This window comes from Coregonus clupeaformis, chromosome 9 (genome assembly GCF_020615455.1).
Source record: "Coregonus clupeaformis isolate EN_2021a chromosome 9, ASM2061545v1, whole genome shotgun sequence".
NCBI classification, from domain to species: Eukaryota; Metazoa; Chordata; class Actinopteri; order Salmoniformes; family Salmonidae; genus Coregonus; species Coregonus clupeaformis.
Window position 1 is genome coordinate 11,761,991 of NC_059200.1, and position 23,877 is coordinate 11,785,867.

At 48.6% G+C, this 23,877-nt stretch overlaps 2 protein-coding genes across 2 annotated transcripts in view; both read left to right on the plus strand.

Moving 5' to 3' along the window:
• The window catches only part of cntfr (ciliary neurotrophic factor receptor), a 523,825-nt gene that overhangs the window by 166,023 nt on the left and 333,925 nt on the right, over positions 1–23,877 (plus strand). Inside the window, exon 2 of the mRNA XM_041885239.1 lies at positions 23,580–23,661. Coding sequence (XP_041741173.1) covers positions 23,580–23,661 — 82 coding nt within the window. The remainder of the gene's footprint in view (positions 1–23,579; positions 23,662–23,877) is intronic.
• LOC121574499 (extensin-like) lies at positions 11,275–17,057 on the plus strand. The gene is made up of 3 exons (XM_045222749.1): positions 11,275–11,304; positions 11,604–13,608; positions 16,960–17,057. The coding sequence occupies exons 1-3, from the start codon at positions 11,275–11,277 to the stop codon at positions 17,055–17,057; spliced, it is 2,133 nt and encodes a 710-aa protein (XP_045078684.1).

Genomic DNA, 23,877 nt, shown 5'->3' on the forward strand with positions numbered 1-23,877 from the left:
TTATGGTGTTGAACGCTGAGCTATAGTCGATGAACAGCATTCTCACGTAGGTGTTCCTTTTTCCAGGTGGGAGAGGGCAGTGTGGAGTGCAATAGATATTGCGTCATCTGTGGTTCTGTTGGGGCGGTATTCGAATTGGATTGGGCCTGGGATGATGGTGTTGATGTGAGCCATTGACCAGCCTTTCAAAGCATGTCATGGCTACAGACGTGAGTGCTACGGGGCGATAGTCACTTAGACAGGTTACCTTGGCGTTCTTGGGCACAGGGACTATGGTGGTCTGCTTGTAACATGTAGGTATTGCAGACTGGGTCAGGGAGAGGTTGAACATACCAGGGAAGACACTAGCCAGCCGGTCAGCGCATGCTCTGAATGTGTGTACTTGTAATCCGTCTGTCTTCTGGTTTCTGGATATGTACGTACGGTCACTGTGGGGACCACGTTGTCGATGCAGTAAATGAATGATGACGGTGACTGATGTGATAAACTCCTCAATGTTATCGGATGAATCCTGGCTCATATTCCAGTCTGTGCGAGTGAAACAGTCCTGTAGCGTTTCATCGGACCACTTCCGTATTGAGCGCGTCACTGGTAATTCCTGTTTGGTTTTTGCTTGTAAGCAGGAATCATGAGAATATAGTTATGGTCAGATTTGCCAAATGGAGGGCAAGGGAGAGGTTTGTATGCGTCTCTGTGTGTGGAGGAAAGGTGGTCTAGAGTTTTGTATGCGTCTCTGTGTGTGGAGGAAAGGTGGTATAGAGTTTTGTATGCGTCTCTGTGTGTGGAGGAAAGGTGGTATAGAGTTTTGTATGCGTCTCTGTGTGTGGAGGAAAGGTGGTATAGAGTTTTTTCACCTGCACAGGTTTCATGCTGGTTGAAATGAGGTCAGTTTCCCTGCATTAAAGTCCCCGGCCACTAGGAGCGCCGCCTCTGGATGAGCATTTTCTTGTTTGCTTATGGCCTTATACAGCTCATTGGGTGCGGTCTTAGTGCCAGAATCGGTTTGTGGTGGTAAATAGACGGCTACGAAAAATATAGATAAAAAATCTCTTGGTAGATAGTGGGTCTACAGCTTATCATTAGGTATTCTAACTCAGGCGAGCAGAACGTCGAGATTTCTTTAATATTAGAAATTGTGCCTACTGTTGTTAACAAAGTTGAGCTTATCCAAAGCTGCAGTTAGGTCTTGACGATGCATAGAAAAACCAGCTAGATGTACAGTCTATTATCCATGTCCTTGGTCAGCCACGACTCTGAGAAACAGGATATTACAGTTCTTCAGGTCCCGTTGATAGGATAGTCTTGACCTGAGCTCGTCCAGTTTGTACGTTGGCCAATAGAACGAATGGTAGAAGCAGTTTATCTCTTTAGCCGTCTCTTCCTATTTGGAGTCCCGGGGTCTGGTCTGGTCTGGAATGATCTGGTCTGGTCTGGTCTGGAATGATCTGGTCTGGTCTGGTCTGGAATTATCTGGTCTGGTCTGGTCTGGAATGGTCTGGTCTTGTCTGGAATGGTCTGGTCTGATCTGGTCTGGAATGGTCTGGTCTGGTCTGGAATGATTTGGTCTGGTCTGGTCTGGAATGATCTGGTCTGGTCTGGTCTGGAATTATCTGGTCTGGTCTGGTCTGGAATGGTCTGGTCTTGTCTGGAATGGTCTGGTCTGGTCTGGTCTGGAATGGTCTGGTCTGGTCTGGAATGATTTGGTCTGGTCTGGTCTGGAATGATCTGGTCTGGTCTGGAATGATCTGGTATGGTCTGGTCTGGAATGATCTGGTCTGGTCTGGAATGATCTGGTATGGTCTGGTCTGGAATGATCTGGTCTGGTCTGGAATGGTCTGGAATGGTCTGGTCTGGTCTGGAATGGCCTGGTCTGGTCTGGAATGATCTGGTCTGGTCTGGAATGGTCTGGAATGGTCTGGTCTGGTCTGGTCTGGAATGGTCTGGTCTGGAATGGAATGGAATGGTCTGATCTGGAATGATCTGGTCTGGTCTGGAATGATCTGGTCTGGTCTGGTCTGGAATGATCTGGTCTGGTCCGTTCTGGAATGATCTGGTATGGTCTGGTCTGGAATGGTCTGGTCTGGTCTGGAATGATCTGGTCCGGTCTGGAATGATCTGGTATGGTCTGGTCTGGAATGGTCTGGTCTGGTCTGGAATGGTCTGGTCTGGAATGATCTGGTATGGTCTGGTCTGGAATGGTCTGGTCTGGTCTGGAATGGTCTGGTCTGGAATGGTCTGGTCTGGAATGGTCTGGTCTGGAATGGTCTGGTCTGGTCTGGAATGGTCTGGTCTGGAATGGTCTGGTCTGGAATGATTTGGTCTGGTCTGGTCTGGAATGATCTGGTCTGGTCTGGTCTGGAATTGTCTGGTCTGGTCTGGAATGGTCTGGTCTGGTCTGGAATGATCTGGTCTGGTCCGGTCTGGAATGATCTGGTCTGGTCTGGTCTGGAATTATCTGGTCTGGTCTGGTCTGGAATGGTCTGGTCTTGTCTGGAATGGTCTGGTCTGGAATGGTCTGGTCTGGTCTGGAATGGTCTGGTCTGGTCTGGAATGATCTGGTCTGGTCCGGTCTGGAATGATCTGGTATGGTCTGGTCTGGAATGGTCTGGTCTGGTCTGGAATGGTCTGGTCTGGTCTGGAATGATCTGGTATGGTCTGGTCTGGTCTGGAATGATCTGGTCTGGTCCGGTCTGGAATGATCTGGTATGGTCTGGTCTGGAATGGTCTGGTCTGGTCTGGAATGGTCTGGTCTGGTCTGGAATGATCTGGTCTGGTCCGGTCTGGAATGATCTGGTATGGTCTGGTCTGGAATGGTCTGGTCTGGTCTGGAATGATCTGGTCTGGTCCGGTCTGGAATGATCTGGTATGGTCTGGTCTGGAATGGTCTGGTCTGGTCTGGAATGGTCTGGTCTGGTCTGGAATGATCTGGTCTGGTCCGGTCTGGAATGATCTGGTATGGTCTGGTCTGGAATGGTCTGGTCTGGTCTGGAATGATCTGGTCTGGTCCGGTCTGGAATGATCTGGTATGGTCTGGTCTGGAATGGTCTGGTCTGGTCTGGAATGGTCTGGTCTGGTCTGGAATGATCTGGTATGGTCTGGTCTGGAATGATCTGGTCTGGTCTGGAATGGTCTGGTCTGGTCTGGAATGGTCTGGTCTGGTCTGGAATGATCTGGTATGGTCTGGTCTGGAATGGTCTGGTCTGGAATGGTCTGGTCTGGTCTGGAATGGTCTGGTCTGGAATGGTCTGGTCTGGAATGATTTGGTCTGGTCTGGTCTGGAATGATCTGGTCTGGTCTGGTCTGGAATTGTCTGGTCTGGTCTGGAATGGTCTGGAATGATCAGTACATCCATAGCTGCTGACTCGTTGAAGTAGAAATCTTCATCCAAATGGAGGTTAGTGATCGCTGTTCTGATGTCCAGAAGCTGTTTTCAGTCACAGGAAATGATGGCAGAGACATTATAGCAGGTTTGGTCAGGAGCCTGTAAGACGGCAGCTGTGTGAGTGTGTGTGTGGCATCCAGAGGTCCGATGTCACGCCCTATGTGAGTGTGATTGTGTGTGTGTGTGGCATCCAGAGGTCCGATGTCACGCCCTGACTCAGGGGACGCTTATATGTTGAGTCAGGGTGTGTATATTCCTTGTTGTGTTTGTTTTATGTTGTAGGATCTAGTATGTATAGATCTATGTTGGCCGGTGTGGTTCCCAATCAGAGGCAGCTGTCGCTCGTTGTCTCTGATTGGGGACCATACTTAGGCAGCATATTGGCACTAGTGGGTTGTGGGATCTTGTTCCGGTTAAGGTATGTTGTTTGTGTACCTTGGACTTCACGTTTCGTTTCTTGTTTTGTCATTGTGTTTAATAGTCAAATAAACATGTATGCATATCACGCTGCGCCTTGGTCTGACCCGTTCATGAACGAACGTGACATCCGAGGCCAGCCAACATACTGACTGTCAACAGAAACAGTTCTGATACAGCAACATTTACATTTACGTCATTTAGCAGACGCTCTTATCCAGAGCAACTTACAAATAGGTGCATTCACCTTATAGCCAGTGGGACAACCACTTTACAATGTTTTTTTTTGTTTTTTTGTTTTTGGGTTGGGGTTTAGGTTGGGGTAAGGGGGGGGTAGAAGGATTACTTTATCCTATCCCAGGTATTCCTTAAAGAGGTATAGCAACATGTAGTAAATAGCAGCAGATATGGTTCTATCTACTGTATATCATCTATATATATATATATATATGGGTTATACAGAACGCTACCTGTTGTCTGTGTGTCTGGTGTTTGCTGATGAATAGATAAATGATCCCATCTAATTTATGTTTGAGATGTTTGAAGTTGGTTCATACTCTCATGTGGTTCCATTCAGTTAGCAGCAAACAGGTCGATGGCTGCCTCATGGTTCTACACCACCTAGACTCCTCATACATGCTGCTGTGTGGATATCTCTGTGGGGTGTGGCTGTGTGGCTATCTCTGTGGGGGGTGGCTGTGTGGATATCTCTGTGGGGTGTGGCTGTGTGGCTATCTCTGTGGGGGTTGGCTGTGTGGCTATCTCTGTGGGGGTTGACTGTGTGGCTATCTCTGTGGGGGGTGACTGTGTGGCTATCTCTGTGGGGGTGTGGCTGTGTGGCTATCTCTGTGGGGGGGTGGCTGTGTGGCTATCTCTGTGGGGGTGGCTGTGTGGCTATCTCTGTGGGGTGTGGCTGTGTGGCTATCTCTGTGGGGGGTGGCTGTGTGGCTATCTCTGTGGGGGGTGACTGTGTGGCTATCTCTGTGGGGTGTGGCTGTGTGGCTATCTCTGTGGGGGTGGCTGTGTGGCTATCTCTGTGGGGGGTGGCTGTGTGGCTATCTCTGTGGGGGGTGGCTGTGTGGCTATCTCTGTGGGGGTGGCTGTGTGGCTATCTCTGTGGGGGGTGACTGTGTGGCTATCTCTGTGGGGTGTGGCTGTGTGGCTATCTCTGTGGGGGGTGGCTGTGTGGCTATCTCTGTGGGGGGTGGCTGTGTGGCTATCTCTGTGGGGGGTGGCTGTGTGGCTATCTCTGTGGGGGGTGGCTGTGTGGCTATCTCTGTGGGGGGTGGCTGTGTGGCTATCTCTGTGGGGGGTGGCTGTGTGGCTATCTCTGTGGGGGTGGCTGTGTGGCTATCTCTGTGGGGGTGGCTGTGTGGCTATCTCTGTGGGGGGTGGCTGTGTGGCTATCTCTGTGGGGGGGTGGCTGTGTGGCTATCTCTGTGGGGGGGTGGCTGTGTGGCTATCTCTGTGGGGGTTGACTGTGTGGCTATCTCTGTGGGGGTTGACTGTGTGGCTATCTCTGTGGGGGTTGGCTGTGTGGCTATCTCTGTGGGGGTTGACTGTGTGGCTATCTCTGTGGGGGGTGACTGTGTGGCTATCTCTGTGGGGTGTGGCTGTGTGGCTATCTCTGTGGGGGGGTGGCTGTGTGGCTATTCTGTGGGGGTTGACTGTGTGGCTATCTCTGTGGGGGTTGACTGTGTGGCTATCTCTGTGGGGGTTGACTGTGTGGCTATCTCTGTGGGGGTTGGCTGTGTGGCTATCTCTGTGGGGGTTGACTGTGTAGCTATCTCTGTGGGGGGTGACTGTGTGGCTATCTCTGTGGGGTGTGGCTGTGTGGCTATCTCTGTGGGGGGTGGCTGTGTGGCTATCTCTGTGGGGGGGTGGCTGTGTGGCTATCTCTGTGGGGTGTGGCTGTGTGGCTATCTCTGTGGGGTGGCTGTGTGGCTATCTCTGTGGGGGGTGACTGTGTGGCTATCTCTGTGGGGTGTGGCTGTGTGGCTATCTCTGTGGGGGGTGGCTGTGTGGCTATCTCTGTGGGGGTGGCTGTGTGGCTATCTCTGTGGGGGTGGCTGTGTGGCTATCTCTGTGGGGGTGGCTGTGTGGCTATCTCTGTGGGGGGGTGACTGTGTGGCTATCTCTGTGGGGGTGTGGCTGTGTGGCTATCTCTGTGGGGGGTGGCTGTGTGGCTATCTCTGTGGGGGTGGCTGTGTGGCTATCTCTGTGGGGGTGGCTGTGTGGCTATCTCTGTGGGGGTGGCTGTGTGGCTATCTCTGTGGGGGGTGGCTGTGTGGCTATCTCTGTGGGGGGTGGCTGTGTGGCTATCTCTGTGGGGGGTGGCTGTGTGGCTATCTCTGTGGGGGTGGCTGTGTGGCTATCTCTGTGGGGGGTGGCTGTGTGGCTATCTCTGTGGGGGGTGGCTGTGTGGCTATCACTGTGGGGGGGTGGCTGTGTGGCTATCTCTGTGGGGGGTGACTGTGTGGCTATCTCTGTGGGGGGTGGCTGTGTGGCTATCTCTGTGGGGGGTGGCTGTGTGGCTATCTCTGTGGGGGGTGACTGTGTGGCTATCACTGTGGGAAGTGGCTATGTATAAAGTATCTCTGTGGGGGGTGGCTGTGTATCTAAGTATCTCTGTGGGGGGTGGCTATGTATAAAGTATCTATATGGGGGGTGGCTGTGTATCTAAGTATCTCTGTAGGGGGTGGCTGTGTGGGTATCACTGTGTGGGGGGGGTGGCTGTGTATCTAAGTATCTCTGTAGGGGTGACTGTGTGGGTATCACTGTGTGGGGGGTGGCTGTGTATCTAAAGCATCTATGTGGGGGGTGACTGTGTGGGTATCACTGTGTGGGGGGGTGGCTGTGTATCTAAGTATCTCTGTAGGGGGTGACTGTGTGGGTATCACTGTGTGGGGGGGGTGGCTGTGTATCTAAGTATCTCTGTAGGGGGTGACTGTGTGGGTATCACTGTGGGGGGGGTGGCTGTGTATCTAAGTATCTCTGTAGGGGGTGACTGTGTGGGTATCACTGTGTGGGGGGGTGGCTGTGTATCTAAGTATCTCTGTAGGGGGTGACTGTGTGGGTATCACTGTGTGGGGGGGGTGGCTGTGTATCTAAGTATCTCTGTAGGGGGTGACTGTGTGGGTATCACTGTGTGGGGGGGGTGGCTGTGTATCTAAACATCTATGTGGGGGGTGACTGTGTGGGTATCACTGTGTGGGGGGGGTGGCTGTGTATCTAAGTATCTCTGTAGGGGGTGACTGTGTGGGTATCACTGTGTGGGGGGGGTGGCTGTGTATCTAAACATCTATGTGGGGGGTCGCTGTGTGGCTATCTCGGGGGGGTGGGGTGGGTTGGGGGGCGTGTATCTACAGTTGAAGTCGGAGTCATTAAAACTAGTTTTTCAACCACTCCACAAATGTATTGTTAGCAAACTATAGCTTTGGCAAGTCGGTTAGGACATCTACTTTGTGCATGACACAAGTAATTTTTCCAACAATTGTTTACAGACAGATTATTTCACTTATAATTCACTGTATCACAATTCCAGTTGGTCAGAATTTTACATACACTAAGTTGACTGTGCCTATGAACAGCTTGGAAAATTCCAGAAAATGATGTCATGGCTTTAGAAGCTTCTGATAGGCTAATTGACATCATTTGAGTCAATTGGAGGTGTACCTCTGGATGTATTTCAAGGCCTACCTTCAAACTCAGTGCCTCTTTGCTTGACATCATGGGAAAATCAAAATAAATCAGCCAAGCCCTCAGAAAAATAATGGTAGACCTCCACAAGTCTGGTTCATCCTTGGGAGCAATTTCCAAACGCCTGAAGGTACCACGTTCATCTGTACAAACAATAGTACGCAAGTACAAACACCATGGGACCACGCAGCCGTCATACCGCTCAGGAAGGAGACGCCTTCTGTCTCCTAGAGATGAACGTACTTTGGTGCGAAAAATGCAAATCAATTCCAGAACAACAGCAAACGACCTTGTGAAGATGCTGGAGGAAACAGGTACAAAATTATCTATATTCACAGTAAAACAAGTCCTATATCGACATAACCTGATAGGCAGCTCAGCAAGGAAGAAGCCACTGCTCCAAAACCGCCATAAAAAAGCCAGACTACGGTCTGCAACTGCACATGGGGACAAAGATAGTACTTTTTGGAGAAATGTCCTCTGGTCTGATGAAACAAAAATAGAACTGTTTGGCCATAAGGGGGTTGCTTGCAAGCCGAAGAACACCATCCCAAACGTGAAGCACGGGGGTGGCAGCATCATGCTGTGGGGGTGCTTTGCTGCAGGAGGGACTGGTACACTTCACAAAATAGATGGCATCATGAGGAAGGAAAATTATGTGGATATATTGAAGCAACATCTCAAGACATCAGTCAGAAAATTAAAGCTTGGTCGTAAATGGGTCTTCCAAATGGACAATGACCCCAAGCATACTTCCAAAGTTGTGGCAAAATGGCTTAAGGACAACAAAGTCAAGGTATCGGAGTGGCCATCACAAAGCCCTGTCCTCAATCCTATAGAAAATGTGTGGGCAGAACTTTCTCGCACACGCTTTTTCAGGAGGCCTACAAACCTGACTCAGTTACACCAGCTCTGTCAGGAGGAATGGGCCAAAATTCACTCAACTTATTGTGGGAAGCTTGTGGACGGCTACCCGAAACATTTGATCCAAGTTAAACAATTTAAAGGCAATGCTACCAAATACTAATTGAGTGTATGTAAACTTCTGACCCACTGGGAATGTGATGAAAGAAATAAAAGCTGAAATAAATCATTCTCGCTACTATTATTCAGACATTTCACATTTTTTAAAATAAAGTGGTGATCCTAACTGACCTAAGACAGGGCATTTTTACTAGGATTAAATGTCAGGAAATTGAAAAACTGAGTTTAAATGTATTTGGCTAAGGTGTATGTAAACTTCCCACTTCAACTTTATGTACAAGGTCAGTTCCAGGTTGGGTGGCTGTGTGTGGCTGTGTGTTTTCCCTGGCTTGCAGTAGATACCACAGAGAGTGGTCAGCAGTCCGGGTGGGCCAGGTCAGGACAGGTCAGCCCAGGACAGGCCAGAACAGGACAGGTCAGCCCAGGACAGGTCAGCCCAGGACAGGTCAGCCCAGGACAGGCCAGAACAGGACAGGCCAGAACAGGACAGGCCAGAACAGGACAGGCCAGAACAGGACAGGCCAGAACAGGACAGGTCAGAATAGGACAGGCCAGGATAGGCCATGGATGGATGGATGGATGGATGCTGTACAATATTTTTTTATCCCTGTGGACCAGAAGAGCAAACAGGCTGTGTTCACTCACACACATCCACGGTTCTGCCACACACACACACACACACACACACACACACACACACACACACACACACACACACACACACACACACACACACACACACACACTGACCCTGGAACTAACCCTGTACAGTGGCTTGTGAAAGTATTCACCCCCCTTGGCATTTTTCCTATTTTGTTGCCTTACAACCTGGAATTTTTGGGGTTTGTATCATTTGATTTACACAACATGCCTACCACCTCGAAGATGCAACATATTTTTTATTGTGAAACAAACAAGAAATAAGACAAAAAAAACAGAACTTGAGCGTGCATAACTATTCACCCCCTCAAAGTCAATACTTTGTAGAGCCACCTTTTGCAGCAATTACAGCTGCATGTCTCTTGGGGTATGTCTTTATAAGCTTGGCACATCTAGCCACTGGGATTTTTGCCCATTCTTCAAGGCAAAACTGCTCCAGCTCCTTCAAGTTGGATGGGTTCCGCTGGTGTACAGCAATCTTTAAGTCATACCACAGATTCTCAATTGGATTAAGGTCTGGGCTTTGACTAGGCCATTCCAAGACATTTAAATGTTTCCCCTTAAACTACTCAAGTGTTGCTTTAGCAGTATGCTTAGGGTCATTGTCCTGCTGGAAGATCCCATCCCAGTCTCAAATCTCTGGAAGACTGAAACAGGTTTCCCCCAAGGATTTCCCTGTATTTAGTGCCATCCATCATTCCTTCAATTTTGACCAGTTTCCCAGTCCCTGCCGATGAAAAACATCCCCACAGCATGATGCTGCCACCACCATGCTTCACTGTGGGGATGGTTTTCTCGGGGTGATGAGAGGTGTTGGGTTTGCACCAGACATTGCGTTTTCCTTCATGGCCAAAAAGCTCAATTTTAGTCTCATCTGACCAGAGTACCTTCTTCCATATGTTTGGGGAGTCTCCCACATTGCTTTTGGCGAACACCAAACATGTTTGCTTATTTTTTTTTTATTCAAGCAACTGCTTTTTTCTGGCCACTCTTCCGTAAAGCCCAGCTCTGTGGAGTGTACGGCTTAAAATGGTCCTATGGACAAATACTCCAATCTCAGCTGTGGAGCTTTGCAGCTCCTTCAGGGTTATCTTTGGTCTCTCTGTTACCACTCTGATTAATGCCCTCCTTGCCTGGTCCGTGAGTTTTGGTGGGCGGCCCTCTCTTGGCAGCTTTGTTGTGGTGCCATATTCTTTCCGCTTTTTAATAATGGATTTAATGGTGCTCCGTTGGATGTTCAATGTTTCTGATACTTTTTTATAACCCAACCCTGATCTGTACTTCTCCACAACTTTGTCCCTGACCTGTTTTGGAGAGCTCCTTGGTCTTCATGGTGCCGCTTGCTTGGTGGTGCCCCTTGCTTAGTGGTGTTGCAGACTCTGGGGCCTTTCAGAACAGGTGCATATATACTGAGATCATGAGACAGATCATGTGACACTTAGATTTATTTAACTTTATTTAACTAATTATGTGACTTCTGAAGGTAATTGGTTACATGAAATCCAAATAAAAATCCATTTAAATTACAGGTTGTAATGCAACAAAATAGGAAAAACGCCAAGGGGGATGAATACTTTTGCAAGGCACTGTATATAGCTACTGACCCTGTATATAGCTATTGACCCTGTATATAGCTACTGACCCTGGAACTGACCCTGTAGATAGCTACTGACCCAGGAACTGTCCCTGTATATAGCTACTGACCCGGGAACTGACCCTGTATATAGCTACTGACCCTGGAACTGTCCCTGTATATAGCTACTGACCCTGGAACTGACCCTGTATATAGCTACTGACCCTGGAACTGTCCCTGTATATAGCTACTGACCCTGGAACTGACCCTGTATATAGCTACTGACCCTGGAACTGTCCCTGTATATAGCTACTGACCCTGGAACTGACCCTGTATATAGCTACTGACCCTGGAACTGACCCTGTATGTAGCTTCTTACTTTCTCCTGTTCTTTTTATTTCTATTTCTGGTGTGTTTTTGTTCTACTTGACTTTATTACTGATATTGATTACTGCATTGTTGGGGAAGAGCAAGAAAGGCTTCACTGTACTAGCACACGTGACAATAAAACACTTGAAATGTGAAACGTGACACCCTCACTCACACACAGTCACGGTTCATGGCCTCAGAGCTCTCCTTCAATGAGTCAGTGAGCTGAGCTGTTTACACCCTAAGCACAGAAGGTATGTGCAACCTTAATTGGGGAGGACGTGCTTGTGGTAATGGCTGGAGCAGAATCAGTGGAATGGTATCAAATACATCAAATACATGGTTTGGACGCTACAGTCTGAGAGTGTAATAACATATAGTAAAAACTCCTAAGGACATAGTCCTGCTCTGCTGCAACCTCATTCTCCCTCATCACTTGCTCTCTGTCTGCAGTACTATGTAGAACAGGGTGTCTGAATACAGGTCTCAGAGTGCCTCCACCCTGCCTCCTCCACCCAGCCTCCTCCACCCAGCCTCTTCCACCCAGCCTCCTCCACCCTGCCTCCTCCACCCAGCCTCCTCCACCCAGCCTCCTCCACCCAGCCTCCTCCACCAGCCTCCTCCACCAGCCTCCTCCACCAGCCTCCTCCACCCAGCCTCCTCCACCCAGCCTCCTCCACCCTGCCTCCTCCACCCAGCCTCCTCCACCCAGCCTCTTCCACCCAGCCTCCTCCACCCTGCCTCCTCCACCCTGCCTCCTCCACCCTGCCTCCTCCACCCAGCCTCCTCCACCCAGCCTCTTCCACCCAGCCTCCTCCACCCAGCCTCCTCCACCCTGCCTCCTCCACCCTGCCTCCTCCACCCAGCCAGTCTCCTCCACCCAGCCTCCGCCCAGCCTCCACCACCCTGCCTCCTCCACCCAGCCTCCTCCACCCAGCCTCCTCCACCCTGCCTCCTCCACCCAGCCTCCTCCACCCAGCCTCCTCCACCCAGCCTCCTCCACCCTGCATCCTCCACCCAGCCAGTCTCCTCCGCCCAGCCTCCGCCCAGCCTCCACCACCCTGCCTCCTCCACCCAGCCTCCTCCACCCAGCCTCCTCCACCCTGCCTCCTCCACCCAGCCTCCTCCACCCAGCCTCCTCCACCCTGCCTCCTCCACCCAGCCTCCTCCACCCAGCCTCCTCCACCCAGCCTCCTCCACCCTGCCTTCTCCACCCAGCCTCCTCCACCCTGCCTCCTCCACCCAGCCTCCTCCACCCAGCCTCCTCCACCCTGCCTCCTCCACCCAGCCTCCTCCACCCTGCCTCCTCCACCCTGCCTCCTCCACCCAGCCTCCTCCACCCTGCCTCCTCCACCCAGCCAGCTCTGCTCTGTTCCTCCACCCTGCCTCCTCCACCCAGCCTCCTCCACCCAGCCAGTCTCCTCCGCCCAGCCTCCACCCAGCCTCCACCCTGCCTCCTCCACCCAGCCAGTCTCCTCCGCCCAGCCTCCACCCAGCCTCCTCCACCCAGACTCCTCCACCCAGCCTCCTCCACCCAGTGTCATCCGCGCCTCCTCCACCCAGCCTCCTCCACCCAGCCTCCTCCACCCAGCCTCCTCCACCCAGCATTCTCCACCCTGCCTCCTCCACCCAGTCTCATCCATCCAGCCTCCTCCACCCAGTCTCATCCACCCAGCCTCTTCCACCCAGTCTCTTCCACCCAGTCTCTTCCACCCAGCCTCTTCCACCCAGCCTCTTCCACCCAGTCTCATCCATCCAGCCTCCTCCAACCAGTCTCCTCCACCCAGCCTCTTCCACCCTGCCTCCTCCACCAAGGCTCTTCCACCCAGTCTCATCCACCCAGCCTCTTCCACCCAGTCTCTTCCACCCAGTCTCTTCCACCCAGTCTCTTCCACCCTGCCTCCTCCACCCAGCCTCTTCCACCCAGTCTCTTCCACCCAGCCTCCTCCACCCTGCCTCCTCCACCCAGTCTCTTCCACCCAGCCTCTTCCACCCTGCCTCCTCCACCCAGCCTCTTCCACCCAGTCTCTTCCACCCAGCCTCTTCCACCCTGCCTCCTCCACCCAGCCTCTTCCACCCAGTCTCATCCACCCAGCCTCTTCCACCCAGTCTCTTCCACCCAGCCTCCTCCACCCTGCCTCCTCCACCCAGTCTCTTCCACCCAGCCTCTTCCACCCTGCCTCCTCCACCCAGCCTCTTCCACCCAGCCTCTTCCACCCAGTCTCATCCACCCAGTCTCTTCCACCCAGCCTCTTCCACCCAGCCTCTTCCACCCAGTCTCTTCCACCCTGCCTCCTCCACCCAGCCTCTTCCACCCAGTCTCATCCACCCAGCCTCTTCCACCCAGTCTCTTCCACCCAGTCTCATCCACCCAGCCTCCACCCAGCCTCCACCCAGTCTCTTCCACCCAGTCTCATCCACCCAGCCTCCACCCAGCCTCCACCCAGTCTCTTCCACCCAGTCTCATCCACCCAGCCTCCACCCAGCCTCCACCCAACCAGCCAGGTCTGCTGTGCTCTGTTCTGTTTGTTTTTTTGCTTAATACACTTTAGAATGTGTTAGTAACCCTGTCTTCTCTGGACCTAAATATTATCTGTGTTGAAGGCCGACCAGACAGTGGTAGGCCTGATTACAGACAACGATGAGACAGCCTATAGGGAGGAGGTCAGAGACCTGGCCGTGTGGTGCCAGGATAACAACCTCTCCCTCAACGTGATCAAGACAAACAAGATAATTGTGGACTACAGGAAAAAAAGAGGACTGAGCACGCCCCCATTCTCATCGACGGGGCTGTAGTGGAACAGGTTGAGAGCTTCAAGTTCCTTGTTGTTCACATCACCAACAAACTATCATGGTCCAAACACACCAAGACAGTCGTGAAGAGGGCACGACAAAGCATATTCCCCCTCAGGAGACTGAAAAGATTTGGCATGGGTCCTCAGATCCTCAAAAAGTTATACAGCTGCACCATTGAGAGCATCCTGACTGGTTGCATCACCACCTAGTATGGCAACTGCTCGGCCTCCGACCGCAAGGCACTACAGAGGGTAGTGCGTACGGCCCAGTACATCACTGGGGCCAAGCTTCCTGCCATCCAGGACCTCTATACCAGGCGGTGTCAGAGGAAGGCCCTAAAAATTGTCAAAGACTCCAGCTACCCTAGTCATAGACCGTTCTCTCTGCTACCGCACGGCAAGCGGTACCGGAGCGCCAAGTCTAGGTCCAAAAGGCTTCTCAACAGCTTCTACCCCCAAGCCATAAGACTCCTGAACAGCTATTCATGGCTACCCGGACTATTTGCTATTGCTACTCTGTTTATTATCTATGCATAGTCACTTTAATAACTCTACCTACATGTACATATTAACTCAATTACCCCGACTAACCGGTGTCCCCGCACATTGACTCTGTACCGGTACCTCCTGTATATAGCCTCCCTACTGTTATTTTACTGCTGCTCTTTAATTATTTTGCATTTTTATTTTTTACTTATCTATTTTTTACTTAACACTTTCTTTTCTTAAAACGGCGTTGTTGGTTAAGGGCTTGTAAGTAAGCATTTCACTGTAAGGTCTACACCTGTTGTAATCGGCGCATGTGGCAAATACATGTGTCTTTTTTCAGTCAGTTGACTGTAGGAAGCAAGAACCTGTTTTGGTCTTTCAGATGGGCAGGAGGGGGATAAAACTGTGCTGTCTGTGAAATATGCCTCCCTTCCTCTCCTCCTCCCTCCCTTCCTCTTCTCATCCCTCCCTTCCTCTCCTCCTCCCTCCCTTCCTCTCCTCCTCCCTCCCCTCCTCTCCTCCTCCATCCCTTCCTCTCCTCCTCCCTCCCTTCCTCTCCTCCTCCCTCCCTTCCTCTCCTCCTCCCTCCCCTCCTCTCCTCCTCCATCCCTTCCTCTCCTCCTCCTCCCTTCCTCTCCTCCTCCTCCCTCCCTTCCTCTCCTCCTTCCTCTCCTCCTCCCTCCCTTCCTCTCCTCCTCCCTCCCTTCCTCTCCTCCTCCCTCCCACCCTCTCCTCCTCCCTCCTCTCCTCCTCCATCCCTTCCTCTCCTCCTCCTCCCTTCCTCTCCTCCTCCTCCCTCCCTTCCTCTCCTCCTTCCTCTCCTCCTCCCTCCCTTCCTCTCCTCCTCCCTCCCTTCCTCTCCTCCTCCCTCCCTCCCTCTCCTCCTCCCTCCCTTCCTCTCAGCCTTCCATTCTGTGATGCATCATACCAAACATATCCCTGCACAATTCAATGGAATTTCCAATTTAAATGCAAATGTCCACTGGACTTCACAAAGAGAGGCAGGAAACCATTCAATACAGCAATGAATTATACATTTTAATTAACCAGCCAACACGCCTCTTTAGCTTCTAGGAGAAATAAGAAATGAATAAATAAATATGAGGTCATAAACGTGTGGATGAGGAGGAGGACTGTGAGACTGGGATGCTGAGAGCCAGAGGCCACCATTAAGTAAAATATTCCCAGCTGCCAAATACCTAGAGTATTGTTCCTGTTTTGATGAGCTAAATACCACTTCTAAATCTCATCCTATTTATTATATAGGGCCGTATTGTGTCCTGGTTAAGCGTAGTGCACTAAATAGGGAATAGAGTGCCATTTGGTCCTCTGACAGAGCCAGGCAAACAGGGAGATGGGGATTGGGAATGCAGTTTTAATTTCACCCCTGTCATTCGCTTCTACTTCTGTAAAGATGAAATAAATATGAAGTGTCAATCACCATGACAGTCTGGAGTTTCAGAAGTATACGTTTTTATTCAGGATCCTCTACAGTTGTTTGAACCATTAATTCAAACATAAGGGATTTAATTTCCACTCAGAAGAGATTGACAGCATCAACTAAATGCTTCCCAAATGACAGCCTATTCTCTATATAGTGCACTACTTTAGACCGGAGACAATAGGGCACTATATAGGAAATAGGGTGCCATTTGGGAGACAACCTAAGGTAGAACTGGTCATTGTAGATGAAGGAAGTAGAAAGTCTGTTTCATATGAATCTGTAGTTAAGTCGAGCAGAGTAAACCTCTCCTTCTCCAGACTGGATGGAATTCTGCGATACATTTTGCGATGTTTTTTTCCCCACGTTAATTTCATATAAAGCATTACAAAGTCATATGTGCACAGTTTTAGGACGATTTTAAGCAGAATACATAATACAAAAACAATTTGAAACATTTAAAGTGCTCAATTTTGATTATTTTTCTGTACAAACAAGGGGTAGCTCAGAGTTCCAACATGCCTCATAATCTGTAGGTACTAAAACAGATTCCTCCCTCCCTTCCTCTCCTCCTCCCTTCCTCTCCTCCTTCCTTCCTCTCCTCCTCCTCTCCTCCTCCCTTCCTCTCCTCCTCCTCTCCTCCTCCCTTCCGCTCCTCCTTCCTTCCTCTCCTCCTCCCTCCCTTCCTCTCCTCCTCCCATCCCTCCTCTCCTCCTCCCTCCCTTCCTCTCCTCCTTCCTCTTCTCCTCCTCCCTCCCTTCCTCTCCTCCTCCCTCCCTTCCTCTCCTCCTCCTCCCTTCCTCTCCTCCTCCCTCCCTTCCTCTCCTCCCTCCCTTCCTCTCCTCCTCCCTTCCTCTCCTCCTCCCCTCCTCCCTTCCTCTCCTCCTCCCATCCCTCCTCTCCTCCTCCCATCCCTTCCTCTCCTCCTCTGTAGGTACTAAAACAGATTAAACTAGGACAAAAGAAACACCTGGGGTCCAATCTGCAATTAAGACATATTATATCTCAAGTTCACCTTCCATGAAAAAATTTGAGACAAAGTGCTCTTTTGGGCTGTTTCTTTTTTTGAACAAACACAGCTCTTTTTCTGAACATAATGAGAGGTGGGGGTAATCCTCCATTTCATCCTCACTATCTTCCTCCATATCAGCTCCACTGCGGAGTCGTTGGTTGTGGTACATGAAGACCAAGGCTCGTAGGTTGTCGTTAGAGGTTGATCGTCTACCGCTGGACAACACAAGCTTGTAGATACTGTTGCTTCGCTCAGCATCAGCTGAGTTTGAGACTGCATCTTTGTAGCGTTTGACCAGGGTTCTCAGCACAGGAAGTCTCTCTTGAAGTCCATCTCAGAAGATATCCAAATCCGCCACCCCACTCACTGTGGCTCTCAGTGCTGCTGGTCCTCCATTGGTCAAGTAGGCATCCAGTTCATCTCTCGGTACCTGGAATAGCCTTGAAGCCGGACACTCTGTCATCCATAAACGCAATGTGACGTGGATCAAACATCCTAACGTCTTGGTGTAACTCCATGGCAGGCTGTCCATCTGACATGTACTTTGCATGTTTTTCCTCTGCATTGCTGTATGCCTCTTCAACAGTGCTCAAGATTTTTGTTTTCACAGCAAAGGGCAAGTCGTAAACTGCGTCAAAGTAGTGTGAACAAGCCTCATACTGTAGTTCTTTGTTGGCTGCAATGTTAATCTGCAGGTCCTCTAAATAGTGAAAGATCTTTGTTGCCACGGGGTTGCCACGGGGTTGCCACAGGGTTGCCACGAGGCGTCTGCTCTGGAAGATGTCGAGAAGCTGCAGGATGACTTTGCACTTGTCTGCCATGATGGTTCGGCTGAATCTGCAGCGACTGAACCAGCTGTGACTGAACCAGCTGTGACTGAACCAGCTCTGACTGAACCAGCTGTGACTGAACCAGCCCTGACTGAACCAGCTGTGACTGAACCAGCTCTGACTGAACCAGCTCTTGGTCTAGCATCTCATGGAGTTTCTCTCCAGACTGTGGTGCACTTCGGCCACACACCTGTGAATGACAAGGAATAAAAAAGAGTAACATAAGAAATATGACCTATCCTCACTGTGAAATGCCATCACGGCTCCCAAATAAAATTTAGGCCATAATTACAATGTAATAAATGACAATGACTTAAGCAATTTAAATCAAATCTGTATTGCCATCTCTATGAATGTAGGGAGATATGGGTGGTAGGGGGTGTTTGAGGTCAGGCTGCTTATCCCTGCCTGCTGGGGTGAGGAGATGTATTTGTATCTATTATGGATCCCCATTAGTTCCTGCCAAGGCAGCAGCTACTCTTCCTGGGGTTTATTATGGATCCCCATTAGTTCCTGCCAAGGCAGCAGCTACTCTTCCTGGGGTTTATTATGGATCCCTATTAGTTCCTGCCAAGGCAGCAGCTACTCTTCCTGGGGTTTATTATGGATCCCCATTAGTTCCTGCCAAGGCAGCAGCTACTCTTCCTGGGGTTTATTATGGATCCTCGATAGTTCCTGCCAAGGCAGCAGCTACTCTTCCTGGGGTTTATTATGGATCCCCATTAGTTCCTGCCAAGGCAGCAGCTACTCTTCCTGGGGTTTATTATGGATCCCCGTTAGTTCCTGCCAAGGCAGCAGCTACTCTTCCTGGGGTTTATTATGGATCCCCATTAGTTCCTGCCAAGGTAGCAGCTACTCTTCCTGGGGTTTATTATGGATCCCCATTAGTTCCTGCCAAGGCAGCAGCTACTCTTCCTGGGGTTTATTATGGATCCCCATTAGTTCCTGCCAAGGTAGCAGCTACTCTTCCTGGGGTTTAGTATGGATCCCCATTAGTTCCTGCCAAGGCAGCAGCTACTCTTCCTGGGGTCCGGCAAAAATTAAGGCCATTATGCAATTTTAAAAACATTACAATACATTCATAACAGATTTCACAACACACTGTGTGCCCTCAGACCTCTACTCTACTACCACATATCTACAACACAAAATCCATGTGTAAGTGTGTGTATAGAGCGTATGTTATCATGTGTTTGTATACATGTGTCTGTACCTATGTTTGTGTTGCTTCACAGTCCCCGCTGTTCCATAAGGTGTATTTTAATCTGTTTTTTAAATCAATCAATGATTCTACTGCTTGCATCAGTTACTTGATGTGGAATTGAGTTCCATGTAGTCATGGCTCTATGTAGTACTGTGCTCCTCCCATAGTCTGTTCTGGACTTGGGGACTGTGAAGAGACCTCTGGTGGCATGTCTTGTGGGTTATGCATGGGTGTCTGAGCTGTGTGCTAGTCGTTCAAACAGACAGCTCGGTGAATTCAACATGTCAATACCTCTCACAAATACAAGTAGTGATGAAGTCAATCTCTCCTCCACTTTGAGCCAGGAGAGATTGACATGCATATTATTAATGTTTGCTCTCTGTGTACATCTAAGGGCCAGCCGTGCTTCCCTGTTCTGAGCCAATTGTAATTTTCCTAAGTCCCTCTTTGTGGCACCTGACCACACAACTGAACAGTAGTCCAGGTGCGACAAAACTAGGGCATGTAGGACCTGCCTTGTTGATAGTGTTGTTAAAGCAGAGCAGCGCTTTATTATAGACAGACTTCTCCCCATCTTAGCTACTGTTGTATCAACATGTTTTGACCATGACAGTTTACAATCCAATGTTACTCCAAGCAGTTTAGTCTCCTCAACTTGCTCAATTTCTATATATTTTCTGACAAGATTTAGTTGAGTTTTATGGTTTAGTGAATGATTTGTTCCAAATACAATGCTTTTCGTTTTTGAAATATATAGGACTAACTTATTCCTTGCCAGCCATTCTGAAACTAACTGCAGCTCTTTGTTAAGTGTTGCAGTCATTTCAGTCGCTGTAGTAGCTGACATGTATAGTGTTGAGTCATCCGCATACATAGACACTCTGGCTTTACTCAAAGCCAGTGGCATGTCATTAGTAAAGATTGAAAAAAGTAAAGCCATAACACATACGTTTTTCCAGCAGCAGACTATGATTGATAATGTCAAAAGCTGCACTGAAGTCTAACAAGACAGCCCCCACAATCATTTTATCATCAATTTCTCTCAGCCAATCATCAGTCATTTGTGTAAGTGCTGTGCTTGTTGAATGTCCTTCCCTATAAGCGTGCTGAAAGTTTGTTGTCAATTTGTTTACTGTAAAATAGCATTGTATCTGGTCAAACACAATTTTTTCCAATAGTTTACTAAGGGTTGGTAACAGGCTGATTGGTCGGCTATTTGAGCCAGTAAAAGGGGGCTTTACTATTCTTAGGTAGAGGAATAACTTTTGCTTCCCTCCAGGCCATTATTTATTACAAGATTCAGTTGATGTTTAGGGTTTAGTGAATGATTTGTCCCAAATACAATACTTTTAGTTTTTAAATATTTAGGACTAACTTAATCCTTGCCACCCATTCTGAGACTAACTGCAGCTCTTTGTTAAGTGTTGCTGTTATTTCAGTCGCTGTAGCAGCTGACGTGTATAGTGTTGAGTCATCCGCATACATAGACACTCTGTCTTTACTCAAAGCCAGTGGCATGTCATTAGTAAAGATTGAAAAAAGTAAGGGGCCTAGACAGCTGCCCTGGAGAATTCCGGATTCTACATGGATTATGTTGGAGAGGCTTCCATTAAAGAACACCCTCTTCTGTTCTGTTAGACAGGTAACTCTTTATCCACAATATAGCAGGGGGTGTAAAGCAATAACACATACGTTTTTCTTCAACAGACAAACAGTCTAAGTCTAACAAAATAACCCCACAATCTTTTTATCATCAATTTCTCTCAGCCAACCATCAGTCATTTGTGTAACTGCTGTGCTTGTTGAATGTCCTTCCCTATAAGCGTGCTGAAAGTTGTCAATTTGTTTTCTGTAAAATAGCGTTGTATCTGGTCAAACACTATTCTTTCCAAAACTTTACGAAGGGATGGTAACAGGCTGATTGGTCGGCTATTTGAGACAATTAAGGGGGCTTTACTATTCTTAGGTAGCGGAATGACTTTAGCTTCCCTCCAGGCCTGAGGGCACACACTTTCTAGTAGGCTTAAATTGAATATATGGCAAATATTATCCTCAGTAATTTTCAATCCCAGTTGTCAGACCCTGGTGGCTTGTCATTGTTGATAGACAACAATAATGTTTTCACCTCTTCCACACTCACTTTACGGAATTCAAAATTACAGTGCTTGTCTTTCATAATTTGGTCAGATATACTTGGATGTGTAGTGTCAGCGTTTGTTGCTGGCATGTCATGCCTAAATTTACTAATCTTGCAAATGAAAAAATAATTAAAGTTCTTGGCAATATCAGTTGGTTTTGTGATGAATGAGCCATCTGATTCAATGAATGATGGAGCTGAGTTTGACTTATTTCCCAAAATTGAATTGAAGGTGCTCCAAAGCTTTTTACTATCATTCTGTATGTCATTTATCTTTGTTTCATAGTGTAGTTTCTTCTTCTCTTTATTAAGTTTAGTCTCATGATTTCTCAATTTGCAGTACGTTTGCCAATCGGTTGTGCAGCCAGACTTATTTGCCATCTCCTTTGCCTCATCCCTCTCAACCATACGATTGTTCAATTCCTCATCAATCCACGGGGATTTAACAGTTTTTACAGCCATTTTCTTAATGGGTGCATGCTTATTAGTAACTGGGATAAGCAATTTCATAAATGTGTCAAGTGCAGCGTCTGTTTGCTCCTCATTACACACCACGAACCAACAAATATTTTTTTACATCAACAACATAGGAATCACTACGAAACTTATTATATGACCTCTTATACACTGTATTAGTTCTGCTGCATTAGTAAAGATGTGATTTGATTGTTTCATATCTATGCTGTTTGTAACTACCCTGGTAGGTTGACAGATAACCTGAACCAGGTTGCAGGCACTGGTTACAGTTTGAAGCTTTTTGTTGAGTGGGCTGCTTGATGAAAGCCAGTCAATATTTAAATCACCCAGAAAATATACTTCTCTGTTGATATCACATAGATTATCAAGCATTTCACACATATTATTATCATACTGACAGTTAGCACTTGGTGGTCTATAGCAGCTTCCCACCAGAACGGGCTTTAGGTGAGGCAGATGAACCTGTAGCCATATTACTAAAACAGTATTTAACATGAGATCCTCTGTCACGACTATCTCCGAGACTGCCTCCTCTCCTTGTTCGGGCAGGCTTCGGGGTTTTTCGTCACCGGCCTTCTAGCCACTGCCGCTCCTCATCTCATCATTCCATTTGTTTTGTCTTGTTTATTACACACACCTGGTTCCTATCCCCTCATTAGTACCTGTATCAGTGTTCACTCTGCCCCCTTGTCTTTGTGTCTGATTGTTTATTGTGGAGGAGAGAGAAGCTCGGTGGAGCTCCGTGTATTTTGTATCGCCGGGAATATTCTCAGTGTGCCTTGTATTTTCCAGTGCCCCTGTTTTGCGCACTGGAGTGTTTTTACGCATTACTGAGTAACTCTGTGGTTCAGAATAAATCCTGTTATTCTATGATTTACCCTCCTGTGCCTGACTCCATAAAAATCACCTCATCACATCCTCTCTAATCTTTACAGGAATGTGGTTCTGAATATAAACAGCAACACCTCCACCATTGGCATTTCTGTATTTTCTGTAAATGTTGTAATCTTGTATTGCTACCACTGTATCACCAAAGGTATTATCTACAGTGAGTTTCAGAGATAGTCAGAATATGAATGTCATCTGTTACTAGTAAATTATTGATTTCATCAACCTTGTTTCTTAAGCTACATATGTTAACGTGGGCTATTTTGAGCACTTTTCTGGGATGCTTGATTGTTTTCATTGCTTTACTGGGAAGCTTAGCAGAAGTAGATATTCTCATGTTATTTATGTTAGTGCAGGCTGAGCTGCACACAGTGGACTTCCTACTAGGGCACACCACCTCAGTGCTAACATCATAAATCTGGTTCATAGGCACATGATTGCTGCATACAATAACTGTAGGATCAGCAGAGGCATTCAGGGCAGTTAGAGGAACATAAATTAGGTTACTTACATTGTGTCTACCAATGCCCCCTGGTATAATGCTAAAGCATCATGATGACTCAGTGACACAATGGTAGGGATTAACTGAGCTGGGCTTGGGTCATTGAAAAGTCATTGTCTCAACACAGCCTTATAATGCTGAGAGAGGATCCAGGAACACAAATGATTTGGGTGGATCCCATCCTCCTTATAAAACGTGTTTTGTTTCCAAAAGGTATCGAAATTGTCAACAAAAGTTACACCCATTGAGCTGCAATAATCACGTAGCCAGTGTGAAGAGAAAGAATCCTGCTAAAGCGTTCAATGCCACGATTCAGAGAGGGCACAGGGCCAGATATGATGGGTATTTTATTTGTGTCTAGCAGAGCGTCAATCAGCTCTTTGAAATCCAGTTTCAACTGTTCAGAGCTGCCCTTCATAATGTCATTAAAACCCACATGGACTGTAGAGTGTTAGCCCTGTAGTAATGTAGTGTGTTAGCCCTGTAGTCATGTAGTGTGTTAGCCCTGTAGTCATGTAGTGTGTTAGCCCTATAGTAGGATATAAAGGGAAAAGAAACAGAGAGAAGGAAAGGGAAAGCCTCTCTTTCAGTTCTGAGGCGTCTGACCAAGGCGCTGACCGAGGCGTCTGACTGTCTCCCTTCAGCCAGTCGGACCGTGCGGTCCCGTCCCTCCCTGACCCAGCAGAACTCTGACATGCTCCTCTGTGTCTCTGTCTCCAGATGGCCAACACCGTAACGTTGCTGTGCTGCGTGGTGCTAGCTGCTGTGGTGGTGGCGTACGCTCAGAGACGCAGCCAGACAGGTAAGAACCAACACACTACTACTATGACCCTCCACTCCTCTCCCACCCCTCATAGTGTGTTCTGTTCCACTGTGAGCTCAGAGCCTGCTCTCGCTGTCACCTGACCATGGGGTTGGAGACTGGGTGGGACCTCAGAGGCTTGTTAAATGCATAGCCTCTCACCACTCCAGTCCTCCCTTCCTTCCTTCCTTTCTTCCTTCCTTCCTTCCTTCCTTC

Excerpts from the sequence above, each read along its gene's own strand:
- LOC121574499 (XM_045222749.1), top strand. The coding sequence starts at position 11,275 with ATGGCCTCAGAGCTCTCCTTCAATGAGTCA. Across the intron at positions 11,305-11,603 it reads AGCTCTCCTTCAATGAGTCA|CCTCCTCCACCCAGCCTCTT; the intron begins GTGAGCTGAGCT and ends TCCTCCACCCAG. Across the intron at positions 13,609-16,959 it reads GGTCTGCTGTGCTCTGTTCT|CTCCACTGCGGAGTCGTTGG; the intron begins GTTTGTTTTTTT and ends CCTCCATATCAG.